General features: G+C 41.8%; 1 protein-coding gene across 1 annotated transcript in view; it reads right to left on the bottom strand.

Moving 5' to 3' along the window:
• Nucleotides 1-17,167, bottom strand: part of plcl1 (phospholipase C like 1) — a 135,548-nt gene that overhangs the window by 10,552 nt on the left and 107,829 nt on the right. Inside the window, exons 8-9 of the mRNA XM_086266754.1 lie at nucleotides 14,549-14,911; nucleotides 4,316-4,519 (exon numbers count right to left, since the gene is read on the bottom strand). Coding sequence (XP_086122880.1) covers nucleotides 4,316-4,519; nucleotides 14,549-14,911 — 567 coding nt within the window. The remainder of the gene's footprint in view (nucleotides 1-4,315; nucleotides 4,520-14,548; nucleotides 14,912-17,167) is intronic.

The following is a 17,167-nucleotide window of genomic DNA, read 5'->3' as shown; positions in this document are numbered from 1 at the left end:
CTGGGAATCTCAGGGCTACAGATTAAGGTTTTGAATCTCAAGGTTTCCTGGAAGTCCCATTATGACTATTAGGAAACGATGTAAAATAGCACTGTGCACTCTGAACCAGACAGAGAGCAAAAATCATCGTGAAGGATCATCGTTGGCGTTGAGAGGCGTGCCTCCAGCTGTTTTCCCCCAAAGGTGGCACATAAAGTCAAGAGCGTGTCCACGGCCATGCTAATATTATTTGAGACATTCACGAGGTTGTTCTTCCCTCAGAGTCACAATGTCCAGGCATCAGTTCTACTGTAATGTCATGAGGGTTCTGAGGGATAGCTTTCAATGTAAATGACCAGAACCTTTCTGGTACTTTGTTCTTGTTCCTTAAGTTTAAAATCAAGTCAAAGTGCAGCTGTTTTTACACACTGGAGGAGATTAAAAATGTAACGGAAAAGAATGGGACTTCCAGAGAGCAATCTAAATATAGTAGAACAAGTCCAGAGATGGAGAGATCAGCTAAATGGGCAACTTATTATCAAGTATTAAAAGCCCCGGTCATCTGGGCCTTTCTGTGTGGAATTTGGATATTCGTGCTACACCTCTCTGAGTGGGCATACTCCAGATTCCTCCCACACTCTAAAGACATGCATATAAAATTAACGATAGGTAATAAGTTAATAGGCTCTCTTTATACATGGCTAAATCACCTGGTCGGGTACAGATTATGCCCAGAGATTTTGTTTACAAAATGTCTTTCTTTGTTTACAAAATGTAGTATGGATACTCTTTAGGGGGTATATCGTTTATATGTGCAGGGTGTTACGCAGTACGTTAAAAAAAACACTGAATGAAGCAAAAAAGTGTGTTGATGTAACTGCTGATGTAACATTGGTTGCCTGTCACTTCTAAGTCAACTCTCTCACCATTACACTGATACTCAGGCGTACAGTACGTACTCTAATCTCTCAGTTACTTATATACATGATACAAAACTGAGAGCAAAATGACATACAGGCATGTACTGTAGCTTAAATACAAGCAAAATAACTTTTTAACAGTGTACTTAATCTCTTGATATTAAGAATCTCTTTTGTCAGTGTGTCCTGGGCTGAGACAATATACAACTTTCTGATCACAGCTTGTGCAGATATGAAATACAACAGAGCTGAAAATATTAGACTATGGTAATGAACTGATCACTCTTAAGTAGGTTTTGAGCAGGTTCCATCTTCCTTGATGTAAACAGGTACTGTTTTTCTTTGTTTTAAAATAACCTAACCTAAATCATTGGGTGAAACAAATGATGACATTTTACATTAAACTTATATAAAATCAAGTAACTGATCCTCGATTTTCTTCTAATTACATCAGTGTTCTGCTGGAACACTCTGGGTCCTGGTATCCCTGTGGATGACACGTACCACCCACTTAAACAGCACTGCAGACCAAGCAGCTTGGGTTAGTACGGCAAAGTTCTGCAACATGGGAACATACTGATGTCATTGCTATCTCTAAATAATGAAGAATTTGCTAAACTAACTATAGCAAGAGTTGTAACTATATTTTCTCATTTAAATCAGTCAGGTTGCCTCAAATCACTGAAAGAAATAAAAAGGGAAAAAAGGGCTAAATACAGGAAGAGAGAGGGAGCTTTTTGTGTGGTGACTGAGCGCTGTGTGTTTGTGCTCAGAAAGGCTGAAGAGGTGTGATGTTTGATTGGAGATCACACCAACTATGGCATCATGACACTGACCTGCTGGGCTGCATTTGCTGGGTTTTGCCGCAAACATCATCAGCTGCACTCACATACGTAAATAACCACATTGTTCTGAGGTATGTGTAGGAGTAAATAGCTGAGCACTAAAAGAGGTGGGAGAGTCTCGTCCTGATCTAATGCAAGAGGAGATTGAGTAGGAGGTGTGTGTGTGTGTGTGTGTGTGTGTGTGTGTGTGTGTGTGTGTGTGTGTGTGCGTGCTCGTGGGTGACGGTTTCATGCATGTCACCACAGAGCTGCTGTATAATTAATGCCTATAGACGATGCAAATGTACGTAAGCAAAGGTCTGCACACTCAGTGATGCAGTGTTAGATGTCAAAAAAAAACTTCACAAACTGTGGAAAAGTTTCTGATGCTAAAGGTTTCAGCCAAAGGAGCAAAATTAGCAAGAGCAGCATAATGAGGAGCTCGTAAGTGACACAGAGCTCAGGAAGATACATATCATGGTCTAACTACATAAACGTAGGTCTCACAAAGCACAGTTAAAATTAGCACTGCAAACACCTAGCATGTCAAGTCTCATAATCATTATATTTATGATTTCATTGGCTAAATTCACTCTTTCTGATTGGTGCAGATGGTTGTTTTGAAAAAAAAAACAACTACTGAAAATTAGGTTGACATTTGACCTCAAAGAAAGCTATGTCTGAGACTGGGTGTGGTTTAACTGACATTCTAGGTCCTGGTGACTGAGAAACCACCAGGTGGAAGCTAACCAGGAGCATTATTCAAACCTAAACTTCAGTCCCCAGCTTATGGTTTGATCCAGACCTGGAGATTACTAATGATTATTAGTCTAACCCCCTCCGTGAATCGCTACCTTATCGTGGTGGTGGGGTTTGTGTGTCCCAGGGATCCCAGGGGCTATGTTGTCCGGGGGCTTCTGTCCCCTGGTAGGGTCTTCCATGTCAAGACCCTACGGAAGACCCTACTATCCTGAAGGTTCGGGATGTTGTAGGGCTTTCCTGGTTGACAAGCCTTTACAATGTTTCGTGGAGATCAGGGGGGCACCTCTGGATTGGCAAACCGGGGTGGTGGTTCCCATCTTTAAGAAGGCGGACCGGAGGGTGTGTTCCAACTACAGTGGCATCACACTCCTCAGCCTCCCTGGGAAAGTCTATGCCAGGGTGCTAGAGAGGAGAGTCCGTCTGTTAGTCGAACCTCGGATACAGGAGGAACAATGTGGTTTTCATCCTGGTCGTGGAACACTGGACCAGCTCTTGATCCTCTCAAGGATACTTGAGGGAGCATGGGAGTTTGCCCAACCAGACTACATGTGTTTTGTGGACTTGGAGAAGGCATTCGTAGCAAGAGCTTGGTCCGCATAGCCGGCAACAAGTCAGACTCACACCCGGTGGGTGATGGGCTCTGCCAGGGCTGCCCTTTGTCACCGATTCTGTTCATACTTTTTATGGAAAGAATTTCTAGGCGTAGCCAAGTGGCAGAAGGCTTTCACTTGGGTGGTCTCAGGAGCTCATCTCTGCTTTTTGCAGATGATGTGGCTCTGTTGGCTTCATCGGGGGATGGCCTCCAGCTCGCACTGCAACGTTTCACAGCCAAGTGTGAAGCAGTGAAAATGAGAATCAGCACCTCCAAATCTGAGGCCATGGTCCTCAGCCGGAAAAGGGTGGAGTGCCCACTCCGGGTCAGGGACGAGTTCTTGCCCCAAGTGGAGGAGTTTAAGTATCTCAGGGTCTTGTTCACGAGTGACGGGAGAAGGGAGATGGATTGGTGCTGCGGCTGCAGTGATGTGGACGCTGCACCGGTCCGTCATAGTGAAGAGAGAGTAAAGCCCTATAAGCCCCCAACTGAGTTCATATTTTTTGGCATATTTATCACACTTCCATGCTTCAGCTCATTAAACTAATTTTAATATTGGACCACGATAATCCAAGAAAATGCAAAATCCAAGTTTTAAATAATGATTGCCTTTGTTAAAAGACCACGTGAAAAAGTAATGTCCCCTAAACCTAATAACTAGTTGTGGTGGAATTTTGGCCCACTCTTTTGCAGAGGATTGTCTTAATTCGTCTGTTTAAGCGCCTTAAGATCAGAATAAACGGTGAGTCTGGACTTGTTTTGTTTTGGGGGGGTTTAGAGCCATCGAGAGGTGGACTTGCTGGTTTGTTTCAGACCTTTCTCCTGCTGCATAACATAAACATGCATGAGCGTCAGGGCATGAAATGACTGGGAATTATCCTTGCAGATTTTCTAGCAGAGAGCAGAATGGTTCATGGTTGGGCAAAGTGTGACAAATATGCAAAAATCTAAGAAATCAGGAAAAAGGGCAAATACTTTTTGACTCATGACCTCCAGCTTGCAGCAAAAACGTAGGTTACACCACTATGACGAGTGCAAGCTGATGGTCTAAAAAGTGTTGCATCATAAACAGGATTGGCCAGTTACAATCATTTTCCTAGAGCAACTACGATGCAGTTCACAGCGATATTTGTCTGTGCAGTTCGTCAGAAATTTTTCTTCATGTTTGCACAAGACAGGAATTAATGCAACTTTCTTTTTTAAGGAAGCAGTTAGCTCAATAAATGTGTCTTACTGACCGTTTCATAAGCAGCGAGCAGTTTGCGAGTTGGTTCCGAGAGGCCGACCAGGGGCTCCAGACATGGATAGCCATCCTTCAGAACCATGGTGGCCCCCATAGTGCCCTCAGGACTCTGTAGCCTCGTGCCCAAGGTCTGGATGCACTGCTTCAGTTTGGCCACAGTGGGGAGCCCACACTGCTCTTTGAAACTGGCTGTGGTGCTCTGGAAATGGTGTGAAGGTAAACAGACAGAGAAGAGAGGGAAAATAGTGTTAGATCTGATGTACAGTTCCGGCTGTAAGATTAAGCTGGGAAAAGCCAAAAATCATGACACGGCCCGCTCACTTCCCCTCCCTTCCCCTGTCATCTGCTGTCTCCCTTGTGAATTAAATCAATATGGCACTCACTGCTGCCTTTAATCCAGTGAAATCAGTCTAAGCTTAAGCGCATTTAGCAAAAAAAGGAGACAATATGGCATAAATCTGGAACAGGAAATCAAAGCAATTAGAGTGTGTGTTGGATGGGGGGATGCAAGATCGGGATGGTTCACAGATTTGAGTGTGACAGATTAAAGGACTCATTTGCTGAACTGCCATTCAGGGTCACTTCATAACAAAGGTAAAAGGTTTATTTCTGCATGTATGAGCACTAGAATATAAAGCCTCTGCTGTTGCACTGAATGCCATTTGCCACTTGCCACATCCCCAACTGGACTAGCAATTATCATGCTCCACCTGTGTGTAAGTGCATCTGTGTCTGTGAATGTGACAGACACAGAGAAGCATGATGAATAATATCTGTGGCAGATGAGCCCACAGCTGGACTCATGGCAGAGAGACAGAGAGAAGCAGGGTGTACAATGAGACTGAAGCAGGAGGATTAAAAGCAGTTTCTGAGTGAGTAAAAAGTGTTTCTGCGTAGCACTCGGTGTGTGTGCGTGGGTTTGTGTGGGAGTGTGTCTGACAGACTGACTGGGTGGGATTGGATGATCAATGAGATGGCAGGAAATTTGCTCTCTGCTTTCCACTGAAAAGGATTGACATTTTTCAACCAGAGATTCATTCCAGTTTTTAAATTCACAGACCTACACTACATGGATGAAACCGTGCAGTCACCCAAACATTACACACAAGCAGACATTTCTGTCGCATCATAGCAGGAAAATCATGTGTGTGTTCATAATAGCCGCATTTATCGTGGGCACTCTGATTCCTCCATCATTAATGTGGCTGATTGTCCTCCTGGACATTTTTTAAAAACTGTGGTTGTTCTATTAGGAAGCTGAAGATATTAGAGGATAGTTTGAACCAACAGAAACACGTTGGGACTCTGACATCTGAGAAGATTTTAAATTGATATTGTGAACTTAACAGCAGTTACAAACAGACTGTATATAAAGGATACAGCTGCCATGAAGTCACCAACTGGTTAGTGAAGTGGTTTTGCCATCTCCGTCTTGGTATTTTGAAACCAGGTCTAAGCCAATAAACATATCATAGACTGGGCCCCATCTTAAGAAGCTCATAGTATCATATCACCCCAACAGGGCACTTCATTATTAGCCTGCTGGTTTACTTGTGGTTCCTATGATATTTAAAAGTGGAATGGGAGGCAGAGCCTTCAGCTTTCAGACTCCTCTTGTGTGAAACCAGCCTTCAGTTTGGATTCAGGAAACAGACATGCTCTCTAGTTTTAAATCTCTCTAAGTCTTTGGCAACTGGAGGCTTTCAATGATGCACTGAGTGTTTTTTAACTCTGCTTTTAATCATTAGTTGTTACTAATCTCTGGCTGTCTTCCACAGTGTATCTTTTGTCTCGTCGTCCACAGCTCACCAAAAACCGGTCGTGGCTGATGGCTGCCCCTCCCTGAGCCTGATTCTGACAGAGGTTTCTTCGCGTTCAAAGGGATTTTTTCGTTCCCACTGTCGCCATTTCCATGCTCACAGGGGGTTGTCTAATTTTGTGGGTTTTCTCTGTATTATTGTAGGGTCTTTCCCTTACACTATAAAGCTCACTGAGGCAGCTATTGTTGTGATTTGATGCAATGTAAATAAAATTGAACTGAATTGCTGTAACTAGTGATTAAGACTATAACATCACCTGCTAAGTTTATACTGTAGGTCACACAGCAAAGTAGGCGAGGGCTGTTCGTCCTTAAACTTCTACACAATTGGAAGTCTTTTTGTTTGGCTTCAGACCAAGAAGTTACATCGTTTAGGTCTTTTAAGTCCAATACTGACTCTTTTAACTGCATGGGTGGTCTCCACGAACTCCTGGCTGTATCTTATCTTATACAGTAATGCCTAAATACTGACTTATCTGTCTTATCCTGCTTTGTGCTTTTAAACATTCCCAGTTAATTTCTTTCTATTTTACATTGTAAAATTATATTTAGCAAGTATTTCATATCAAAACTTTTTAGTGAATGAAAGAAGAAAAGCACAAGTATTTCTGTCCCCTGCCTTCTGCTATACTTTAAAGTTGCTATTCCAGGTCATCTGAATCACGTAGTCAGGTGAATTGATTAAGGCCTGGTGTGGCCACACTTCACTGTGGCTCACTAACAGTGTTCAGAGGGACTGTGTATTATGTGTGTGAGTATCAGTTTGGACACTACATACGCCTCGTTCGTTTTCAGCACCTGGGCTTTGGCCAGTGTAACTGGGCTGATTCTGGATTATCGTTCACATAAGGTCACGTCATGCCTTCTGGGATTTAGCCTATCATTGGGTCAAACCAGTTTTGGTAAATGGTATAGAGGCATTGGATTGTATTGGAGTACCTAAACAACTGGTTTTATGCACAGAGCCGCTACCTCCAGGAACAAGAAAGTCCTAGTTTCAACACATATATGGGTATAAGGTATATATTAACATCACAATATACCTCTCTAAAAACAGATCCAGTGCAAAAAAGGATTCTTTTCACATTGCCCACCCATACATGTTGGTGTTCAGTGATAAGATGGTGGGAGCTGAGCGACCAGGTTCTATTTTCGCTGGTATTTATAATCCTCCTCCACTCTTCTCACTGACTCCTTTGTCGCTGCCTCGTCCTCCTCCTCCTCCTCCCCCACTCTCTTATTCACTCTACAGACAAGTCTAATTCTACCTGAGAGCTGAGCTCCAAAAAACTGGACTTCTTACTGCTCACTGAAACCTGGCAGCACAACTCAGATTATGCATCCCTCATTGAGCTGTGCCCGGAGGGTTATTCTTTAATCAGCCAGCCACGGACGTCGGGCTGAGGAGAAGGCCTTGCTGCGGTGTTTCCCAGCCATTCATCCAAAGTCAGTCACTTCTCTTCGTTTGAGCTGCTGCTCTTTAAAGTTCGAGAATTTTATTTCATGCGCTATAGTGTACCAACGACGCGGTCAAATCAAAGTATTTTCAAATTACTTTTTGTCTTTCACCCTGAATCTGTCCAGACTAGTTATTTCTGGTGATTTTAATATTCATATCGATGACGACTCTTTCTGCGAGGAGTTTCATCAACCTTATGAACTCTTTTCATTTTACCCAGCATGTATCTGGCCTCTTTTACACAAAAGGACACCCTCTTGTTTTAACCTTGGGCTTTAACATGGATCTTATCTGCCCCTGTTGTTATTTCTAATCATTACTGTGTTGCTTTTAATTTACTGTTATCTCCTGTTAGTGATGTAAATGTCTTGACTAACCACTATTGCCTTTCTATTTTAGACAGTGTCTGTCCTTTTTACAAAGAGATCAGCATCTGTTTTAAAATCCTCACCGTGGATTAATGGCCTTATCCACTCTTTAAAGCGTTCTTGCCGGAAACCTGAACACTTGTGGAGGAAAAGTCGTTTGCAAGTTCATTTAATTTATGTCAAAGATATTTTGGTGTCTTTTACGAATTCTGTTAGAGAAACGAGGGCTGCCTGTTCTCCAGTCTGGTTTCTAAAAGCACAGGCAATCCTAAGGTTCTGTTTAACACTATTAATAACATTGTTACCCCTGCTTCACCTGCTGTTCCCATGTCATCTGACATCGACTGTGAAAATTAAAAAAAAAAATCACTCATATTAGAAATAACCTTTCTCTGTCAGCTGTCCATTTCTGCCCCAGCTCAGCTTGTAAATTTAGATCATTTTATACTTGTTTCTCTTCCTGAACCAACCCAGTTGGCTCTGTGAAAGTCTGTTGTTGTTTAGACATTTTACCTGCTTCCCTGTTTAAAGATGTTTTTCGCTCCATCAGCCCTCATATTGTTAATTCCTCTCTGGCCTCGAGTCAAGTCCCGATTTACTTTAAGAATGCGGTTAGTCACCCTATCCTAAAAAAGCCACACTAGACCCTTCTCTCTTGGGCAGCTATAGACCAATTATTATTGAGAAAAATGTTGCTAAGCAGCTAACTGCTGTTTTAAAGAACATTAACAGAGATAGCTCTTCTCTTATCTTTAATGGTGTTTTGGTGCAAAGTGACACAGGAAACTGTCCTGTCCTCCTTATGTTGGACCTAACCTCAGTCTTTGATACAGTAATGATATCTGTAACAAATGTAGCATATTTGCAGCGCTGGAGGCCAGGATTACTGAATTGGAGACTCGGCTTCGCACCCTTCATTCACCCGCAGCTAGCCAGGCCCCTGTAGCTGGTGCAGCCGAAAATAGCGTAGGCCCCGCTAGCTGTTCCCCGGCAGGTCCCAAGCAGCTGGGGAATCAGGGCGGCTGGGTCACGGTGAGGAGGAAGCATAGTCCTAAACAGAAGCCCCAGGTACACCACCAACCCGTTCATGTGTCTAACCGTTTTTCCCCACTCGGCGACACACCCGCCGGGGGTCAAACTCTGGTAATTGGCGATTCTGTTCTCAGACATGTGAAGCTAGAGACACCGGCAACCATAGTCAATTGTCTTCCAGGGGCCAGAGCAGGCGACATTGAAGGAAATTTAAAACTGCTGGCTAAGGGTAAACGTAAATTCAGTAAAATCATAATTCACGTCGGCAGTAATGACACCCGGTTACGCCAATCGGAGGTCACTAAAATCAATATTGAATCGGTGTGCAACTTTGCCAAAACAATGTCGGACTCTGTAGTTTTCTCTGGTCCCCTCCCCAATCAGACCAGGAGTGACATGTTTAGCCGCATGTTCTCCTTAAATTGCTGGCTGTCTGAGTGGTGTCCCAGAAACGATGTGGGCTTCATAGATAATTGGCAAACCTTCTGGAGGAAACCTGGTCTTGTTAGGAGAGACGGCATCCATCCCACTTTGGATGGAGCAGCTCTCATTTCTAGAAATATGGACAAATTTATTAAACCCCCCAAAATATGACTATCCAGAGTTGGGACCAGGAAGCAGAGTTGCAGTCTTACACGCTTCTCTGCAGCTTCTCTCCTCCTGCTACCCCCCCAAAAACCCATCTCCATAGAGACTGTGTCAGCTCCCAAACAGACAAAAAACAAACTAAAAACCAGCAACAAACAACTTAAACATAAACAATTACAAAGAAAGAACAATACAGTATCCACATCTGAACCAAAGAGTAAAACAGTGAAATGTGGATTATTAAATATTAGGTCTCTCTCCTCCAAGTCTCTGTTAGTACATGACTTAATAATTGATCAACAAATTGATTTACTCTGCCTTACAGAAACCTGGTTGCAGCAGGATGATTATGTTAGTTTAAATGAATCAACACCCCCGAGCCATTCTAACTACCAGAAATCTCGAAGCACAGGCCGAGGGGGCGGTGTGGCAGCAATTTTTCACACCAGCCTATTAATTAATGAAAGACCAAGACAGACTTTTAATTCATTTGAAAGCCTGATGCTTAGCCTCGTCCACCCCAGCTGTAAAACTCAGAAACCAGTCTTACTTGTTATCATCTATCGTCCACCTGGGCCTTACACAGAGTTTCTGTCTGATTTCTCAGACTTTATATCTAATTTAGTTCTGAGCTCAGATAAAATAATTATTGTGGGTGATTTTAACATCCATGTAGATGCTAAAAATGACAGCCTCAACATGGCATTTAATCTGTTATTAGACTCAATTGGTTTCTCTCAAAATGTAAAAGAACCCACCCACCACTTTAATCACACTCTAGATCTTGTTTTAACATATGGCATCGAACCTGAACATTTAACAGTGTTTCCTGAAAACCCTCTCCTGTCTGATCATTTCCTGATAACATTTACTTTTACAATAATTGATTACACAGCGGTGAAGAGTAGACTTTATCACAGTAGATGTCTTTCTGAAAGCACTGTAACTAAGTTTAAGAATATAATCCACCCACTGTTATCATCTCCAATGCCCTGTACCAACACAGAGCAAAGCAGCTATCTGAACGCTACCCCAACAGAGGTCGATTATCTTGTTAATAATTTCACCTCCTCACTACGTACGACTCTGGATACTGTAGCTCCTGTGAAAACTAAGGCCTCAAATCAGAAGTACCTGACTCCGTGGTATAATTCTGAAACACGTACCCTAAAGCAGATGACTCGTAATCTGGAGAGGAAATGGCGTGTCACAAATCTAGAGGATCATCATTTAGCCTGGAGAAATAGTTTGCTGCTTTATAAGAAAGCCCTCCGCAAAGCCAGAACATCTTACTATTCATCACTGATTGAAGAAAATAAGAACAACCCCAGGTTTCTCTTCAGCACTGTAGCCAGGCTGACAAAAAGTCAGAGCTCTTTTGAGCCAACCATCCCTTTAACGTTAACTAGTAATGACTTCATGAACTTCTTCACAAATAAAATTTTTACCATTAGAGAAAAAATTACCAATAATCATCCCACAGATGTAATATTATCTACAGCTACTCTTAGTACCATTGATATTAAGTTAGACTCTTTTTCTCCAATTGATCTTTCTGAGTTAACTTCAATAATTACTTCCTCCAAACCATCAACGTGTCTTTTAGACCCCATTCCTACAAAACTGCTCAAAGAAGTCCTGCCATTAATTAATCCTTCGATCTTAAATATGATCAACCTATCTCTAATAATCGGCTATGTACCACAGGCCTTCAAGCTGGCTGTAGTTAAACCTTTACTCAAAAAGCCATCTCTAGACCCAGCAGTCTTAGCTAATTATAGGCCAATCTCCAACCTTCCTTTCATATCAAAAATCCTTGAAAGAGTAGTTGTCAAACAGCTAACAGATCATCTGCAGAGGAATGGTTTATTTGAAGAGTTTCAGTCAGGTTTCAGAGCTCAGCACAGCACAGAAACAGCTTTAGTGAAGGTTACAAATGATCTTCTTATGGCCTCTGACAGTGGACTCATCTCTGTGCTTGTCCTGCTAGACCTCAGTGCAGCGTTCGATACTGTTGATCATAATATCCTATTAGAGCGATTAGAACATGCTGTAGGTATTACTAGTACTGCGCTGCAGTGGTTTGTATCATATCTATCTAATAGACTCCAATTCGTGCATGTAAATGGAGAGTCCTCTTCACACACTGAGGTTAATTATGGAGTTCCACAGGGTTCAGTGCTAGGACCAATTCTGTTTACATTATACATGCTTCCCTTAGGCAGTATCATTAGAAGACATAGCATACATTTTCACTGCTATGCAGATGACACCCAGCTCTATCTGTCCATGAAGCCAGATAACACACACCAATTAGTTAAACTGCAGGAATGTCTTAAAGACATAAAGACCTGGATGGCCGCTAACTTTCTGCTTCTTAATTCAGATAAAACTGAGGTTATTGTACTCGGCCCTGAAAATCTTAGAAATATGGTATCTAATCAGATTCTTACTCTGGATGGCATTACCTTGGCCTCCAGTAACGCGGTGAGGAACCTTGGAGTCATTTTTGACCAGGACATGTCCTTCAACGCACATATTAAACAAATATGTAAGACTGCTTTCTTCCATTTGCGCAACATCTCTAAAATTAGAAATATCCTGTCTCAGAGTGACGCTGAAAAACTAGTTCATGCATTTATTACTTCCAGGCTGGACTACTGTAATTCATTATTATCAGGATGTCCAAAAAACTCACTGAAAAGCCTTCAGCTAATCCAAAATGCTGCAGCAAGAGTCCTGACAGGGACTAGAAAGAGAGAGCATATTTCTCCTGTTTTGGCTTCCCTTCATTGGCTTCCTGTTAAATCCAGAATTGAATTCAAAATCCTGCTCCTCACATACAAGGTCTTAAATAATCAGGCCCCATCTTATCTTAATGACCTTGTAGTACCATATCACCCTATTAGAGCGCTCCGCTCTCGCTCTGCAGGCCTACTTGTTGTTCCTAGAGTATTTAAAAGTAGAATGGGAGGGAGAGCCTTCAGTTTTCAGGCCCCTCTTCTGTGGAACCAGCTTCCAGTTTGGATTCGGGAGACAGACACTATCTCTACTTTTAAGATTAGGCTTAAAACTTTCCTTTTTTCTAAAGCATATAGTTAGGGCTGGACCAGGTGACCCTGAATCCTCCCTTTGTTATGCTGCAATAGATGTAGGCTGCCGGGGGATTCCCATGATGCATTGAGTTTTTCCTTTCCAGTCACCTTTCTCACTCACTATGTATTAATAGACCTCTCTGCATTGAATCATATCTGTTATTAACCTCTGTCTCTCTTCCACAGCATGTCTTTATCCTGTCTTCCTTCTCTCACCCCAACCGGTCGCAGCAGATGGCCGCCCCTCCCTGAGCCTGGTTCTGCCGGAGGTTTCTTCCTGTTAAAAGGGAGTTTTTCCTTCCCACTGTCGCCAAAGTGCTTGCTCATAGGGGGTCATATGATTGTTGGGTTTTTCTCTGTATCTATGAAGCGCCTTGAGGCGACTTTTGTTGTGATTTGGCGCTATATAAATAAAATTGAATTGAATTGAATTGAATTGAATCCCCAGGTCTTGCTTGACAGGTTGAGGTATTGGGCCAGTATAATGGGATCTGCCTTACAGTGGTTTACTTCATATCTTTCTGATCATTCTTTTTGTGTAGCTACTTCAAATTATAGGTCTTCTTTAAGCCATCTTCATTTTGGTGTACCTCAGGGTTCGGTTTTGGGGCCCTTATTATTTCTGTTTTTTAGCACACTTTGAGCACTTTTAAAGATATCTCATATCACTGCTGATGATATTCAGTTATACATCCTTTTAAGCTGCACAAGGTATCAAAACTGCATCTCTTACACAAGGATAAAAATTTTCTCCAACTTAATGAGGAAAAAAAATGAAATTCTAGTTTTTGCTCCAGAAAAGCATACAACTCTAATAATGGAAACTCTTGATCTATTAGCCTCTTATGCCAAGCCTTTTATCGGGAACCTTGGGGTAAATTATGACTCTGGTTTTACTTTAGATGGTCACATTCAGACTCTGGTTTGTTCATGTTTTTATCACTTAAAAAGTATTGCCTAGCTAAATAGTATTATCTCAAAAACAGAATTGGAAACTGTTATTCATGCTTTTGTTTTTCAAGACTAGATTACTGTAACTCATTATTCAGCTGCCTAAACAAAGCATCACTGGACCATCTGCAGACTGTACAAACGCTGCTGCCAAAACACCAACGTTTTCTCACCTCACACCGCTACTCGCCCGACTCTGTTGGCATTCAATCCAGAATACATTTCAAGATCTTGGTTCTCACTTACAGGACTCTGAATGGTCAAGCACCAGCTTACGTCAAAGAACTTTTACATCTGTATGTTCCTAGCAGGTCCCTAAGGTGACCAAAGCCTGCTATTTGTGCCATGTACGAAGCTGAAAACCAAAGGTGACTAAAGGTGACTGAGCCCTCTCAGTAGTAGCACCAGGACTCTGGAACTCTTTCCTCTTTAGTTTGTGTCTGCAGACATCACAAACCTCTTGAGCTTTTTAAAAATCAATTAAAAACACACCTTTTTACAACTGACTGATTTGATGTACTGATGTCTAATGTTTTTGTTTTCCTTTGCACAGCACTTTGTGATCAATAGCTTGAAAGGCGCTAAATAAATAAAGTTTTACTATTTACTAATTTCAGAACATTCATAAAATCCTACACCATTCACCCTTTTTAAGCATCCTATCAACATTGGGTCAGTTCACAAGCCTATTTCACCTCTGAGGCCATCCAGTGAACATAATTTTACCAAAGTTTGGATGTCATTTATATATATTTATATAAAAATAAATATTTATATTATTTACATTATATATTTATATATTCATAAATAAATATTTATATTTGCTTATTTTTCATTTATGAAATGTAAATGAACCTTGGGTCTGTCACAAGCCTGTCGCACATATTATCAAAAGTCAGTCCACATCCAGTCTCACCTGAGCATCCTCCCGCAGGTCCGTCGCTTCTTTGAGAGGGCCACTGGCTGACTTAAAAGTCTCATCCACTACCTTGATACCAGTGTGCCTCACTGTGACGTACTCTCTCCCCCGTCTCCCCACCCTCCGCACCGAAAGACCTCGCCGCTGGGCCTTCCCGCCTCCTCGTCGGTTGGTGATTGCCACGTGGACAAACAGGCTGGTGTGAGGTAAGGGGTCTCCTGCCAGGCCCAGCAGGGGCACATTACGGTAGCCAGGCTGAAGGCACTCGAAGGCCACGCTGTACTGGCCGATGAAATCATCTCCGATGTAGTCATCGTCTAATACCACAAAACGCAGCAAGGCCAGCTCGGGCATATTTACCTGGGGACAGGAAATTAACAAAAGAGATGAAATCCATTCTGCTGTGCACCAGAGCAAAAATAAAACCACGGCCAGTGAACACTTTGCAGAGTACTGACCTACATTAATGCAACACACCTCGTCTGCCTCAAAAGACTTTCTGGGGGAAAATCTCGGATAATTTAAATGTTATTATTCCAAGTCTAATTCTGGTTATTGATCCATGCTCTTACTGAAACACAGTTTTATTCATACTTGAGGGAGAGAAGAAGAAAAAAATTTACCCTGGTTTTCAGAGCAGATATCTGCTATGAATTTTTGGTTGAAATGAGATCTGAGATCTGTTTAGGGTCAGGGGTATAGGGTTAATGTTAGATTTAAACCCTTTACATGGAATTTCTACCTATATTGGCATTCTGAATTGGAAACCTTATGACAGAAGATTTCCAAGGCCAAAATGCATGTAACAGATTTTCATTTTCTTGTAATATCTGAAAAACGGCTTGTTTAGCATGTGGCTTCAATGTAACATATGCTAACATTATCCCCTGTGAGGTCTAAGGTCAAAATTGAACTTTGGGAAATAATGGGAAGTTTTTCATGTGTGCCATCTTCTTTGTTTCCTGGTTGCCAGGACTTGAGAGAACCATTTAATATAAACAAAAACCCTTTTTGAATAGTTTTAGTGGTAGGGCTTGGGTTGGGATTAGAGTCATCATAACTAAGAAGCTACTCTCAGAATATTAAAATGTTAATAATGAACGGAGACAGGACTCACATATTCCCATATCATGCCTGATCCTTCTCACTTCATAGCAGCAAATGTCACTTTAACACCCCACTCACACAATATTCATTCCCAAATTTTGACCTGTAAATTTCCAGATTGTTTTATTCTATTTAACTTAATGTATATAATTCACTCACTTATTGCACATAATGTCCTCTTTGTATATATGTACTTACTTACTGTATATAATGTTTTTCCCTCACTATTTTGCACAGTCGAGGAGCGTATCAGGTCACATTTCACTGCGTGTTATACTTGTATAACTGTGTATGTGACAAATAAAAAGATCTTGAATCTTGAATCTAATGTGTTTATTCAATAATGGCATTCCACCAAGACAAGCAAGGCAAGCAGTGTTTGCCTAGTTAAATCTAAAAACATGATCTGTATCCTTTTATCTCAAACACTAGAAAGTATTTCACCTATACGCATACATCCTTTACATTACTGCGATCTTATTGCTGTAATAGTAATAAGCTCCACTTTGGCGAGTAGAACAGATGCAGCCATCAATTTCACATTAGAAATCAGTAATTATGTGAGTGACCAAATGTGCAATGATCAAACAGCCGTTTTGCAAATACACACCCTCATTTTTAAATAATATTTTTAACTCACTGTAGATATTGACAGTTAGGCATGTCCCACAGTGCTCAAGCCTTTGAATAATAACAGTGGCAAAGTGATTTTTTTGTTAATAATATACTATTACAGTATACATGTTCTGAAAGTCAAGATTTAGAACATGATGTATTGCTGTAGATTAAGCAAAGTATGAGCCCTTTGAAATAATTACATTCCATATGTCTGTGAAGGTTCTCAGTCATCCAGGTCATCGTAGTCAAAGGAGCTCAGACCTCTACATTGGAGAGACCAAACAGCCACTTCACAAGCGCATGGCACAACACAGAAGAGCCACCTCCACAGGACAAGACTCAGCAGTCCATCTGCATCTTAAGGATAAAGGACACTCTTTCGAGGATGCCAATGTTCACATTTTGGACAGAGAGGACAGATGGTTTGAAAGAGGAGTGAAAGAAGCCATCTATGTCCACTGTGAGCGACCATCTTTGAACAGAGGCGGGGGTTTACGACACCAACTCTCTGCCATCTATAATCCAGTTTTGAGATCCCTTCCCAGACGCCTTAATGCCCACTCACATCCTGGGCCATCTGACCTCAGGAATTCGCATGATAAGGTGGGGCCAGGTTTCACAATGAACACACCCGAAACTCTGGCTGATTGGGACCCACGCCCAGTTTCCCACCTTGGCTCAGGCGATTAGAGGATCATCAGGGGGTCCTTTTGTCCCTCTGTGGGGGGTCGCTCCCACTAGGTTTATATCTGGGACTCTCCACCATTTGACCTTAGAACTGAAGAAGCTTCTCGGATGAGAGGTGAAACGTCTTCAAGCAACTTAAAGAAGTCCAGACGCTTTTCTTTGCAAGCTCCTTTGACTACAGTCCATATTTTTCAGACCATAAGG

Source organism: Aulonocara sp. 'chitande type north' Nkhata Bay, linkage group LG16, assembly GCF_057382095.1.
Source record: "Aulonocara sp. 'chitande type north' Nkhata Bay isolate Kocher_YH1m ecotype deep benthic linkage group LG16, A_spYH_male_GT1.1, whole genome shotgun sequence".
Classification (NCBI taxonomy): Eukaryota; Metazoa; Chordata; class Actinopteri; order Cichliformes; family Cichlidae; genus Aulonocara; species Aulonocara sp. 'chitande type north' Nkhata Bay.
This window is presented reverse-complemented; position numbering and strand designations above follow the sequence as displayed.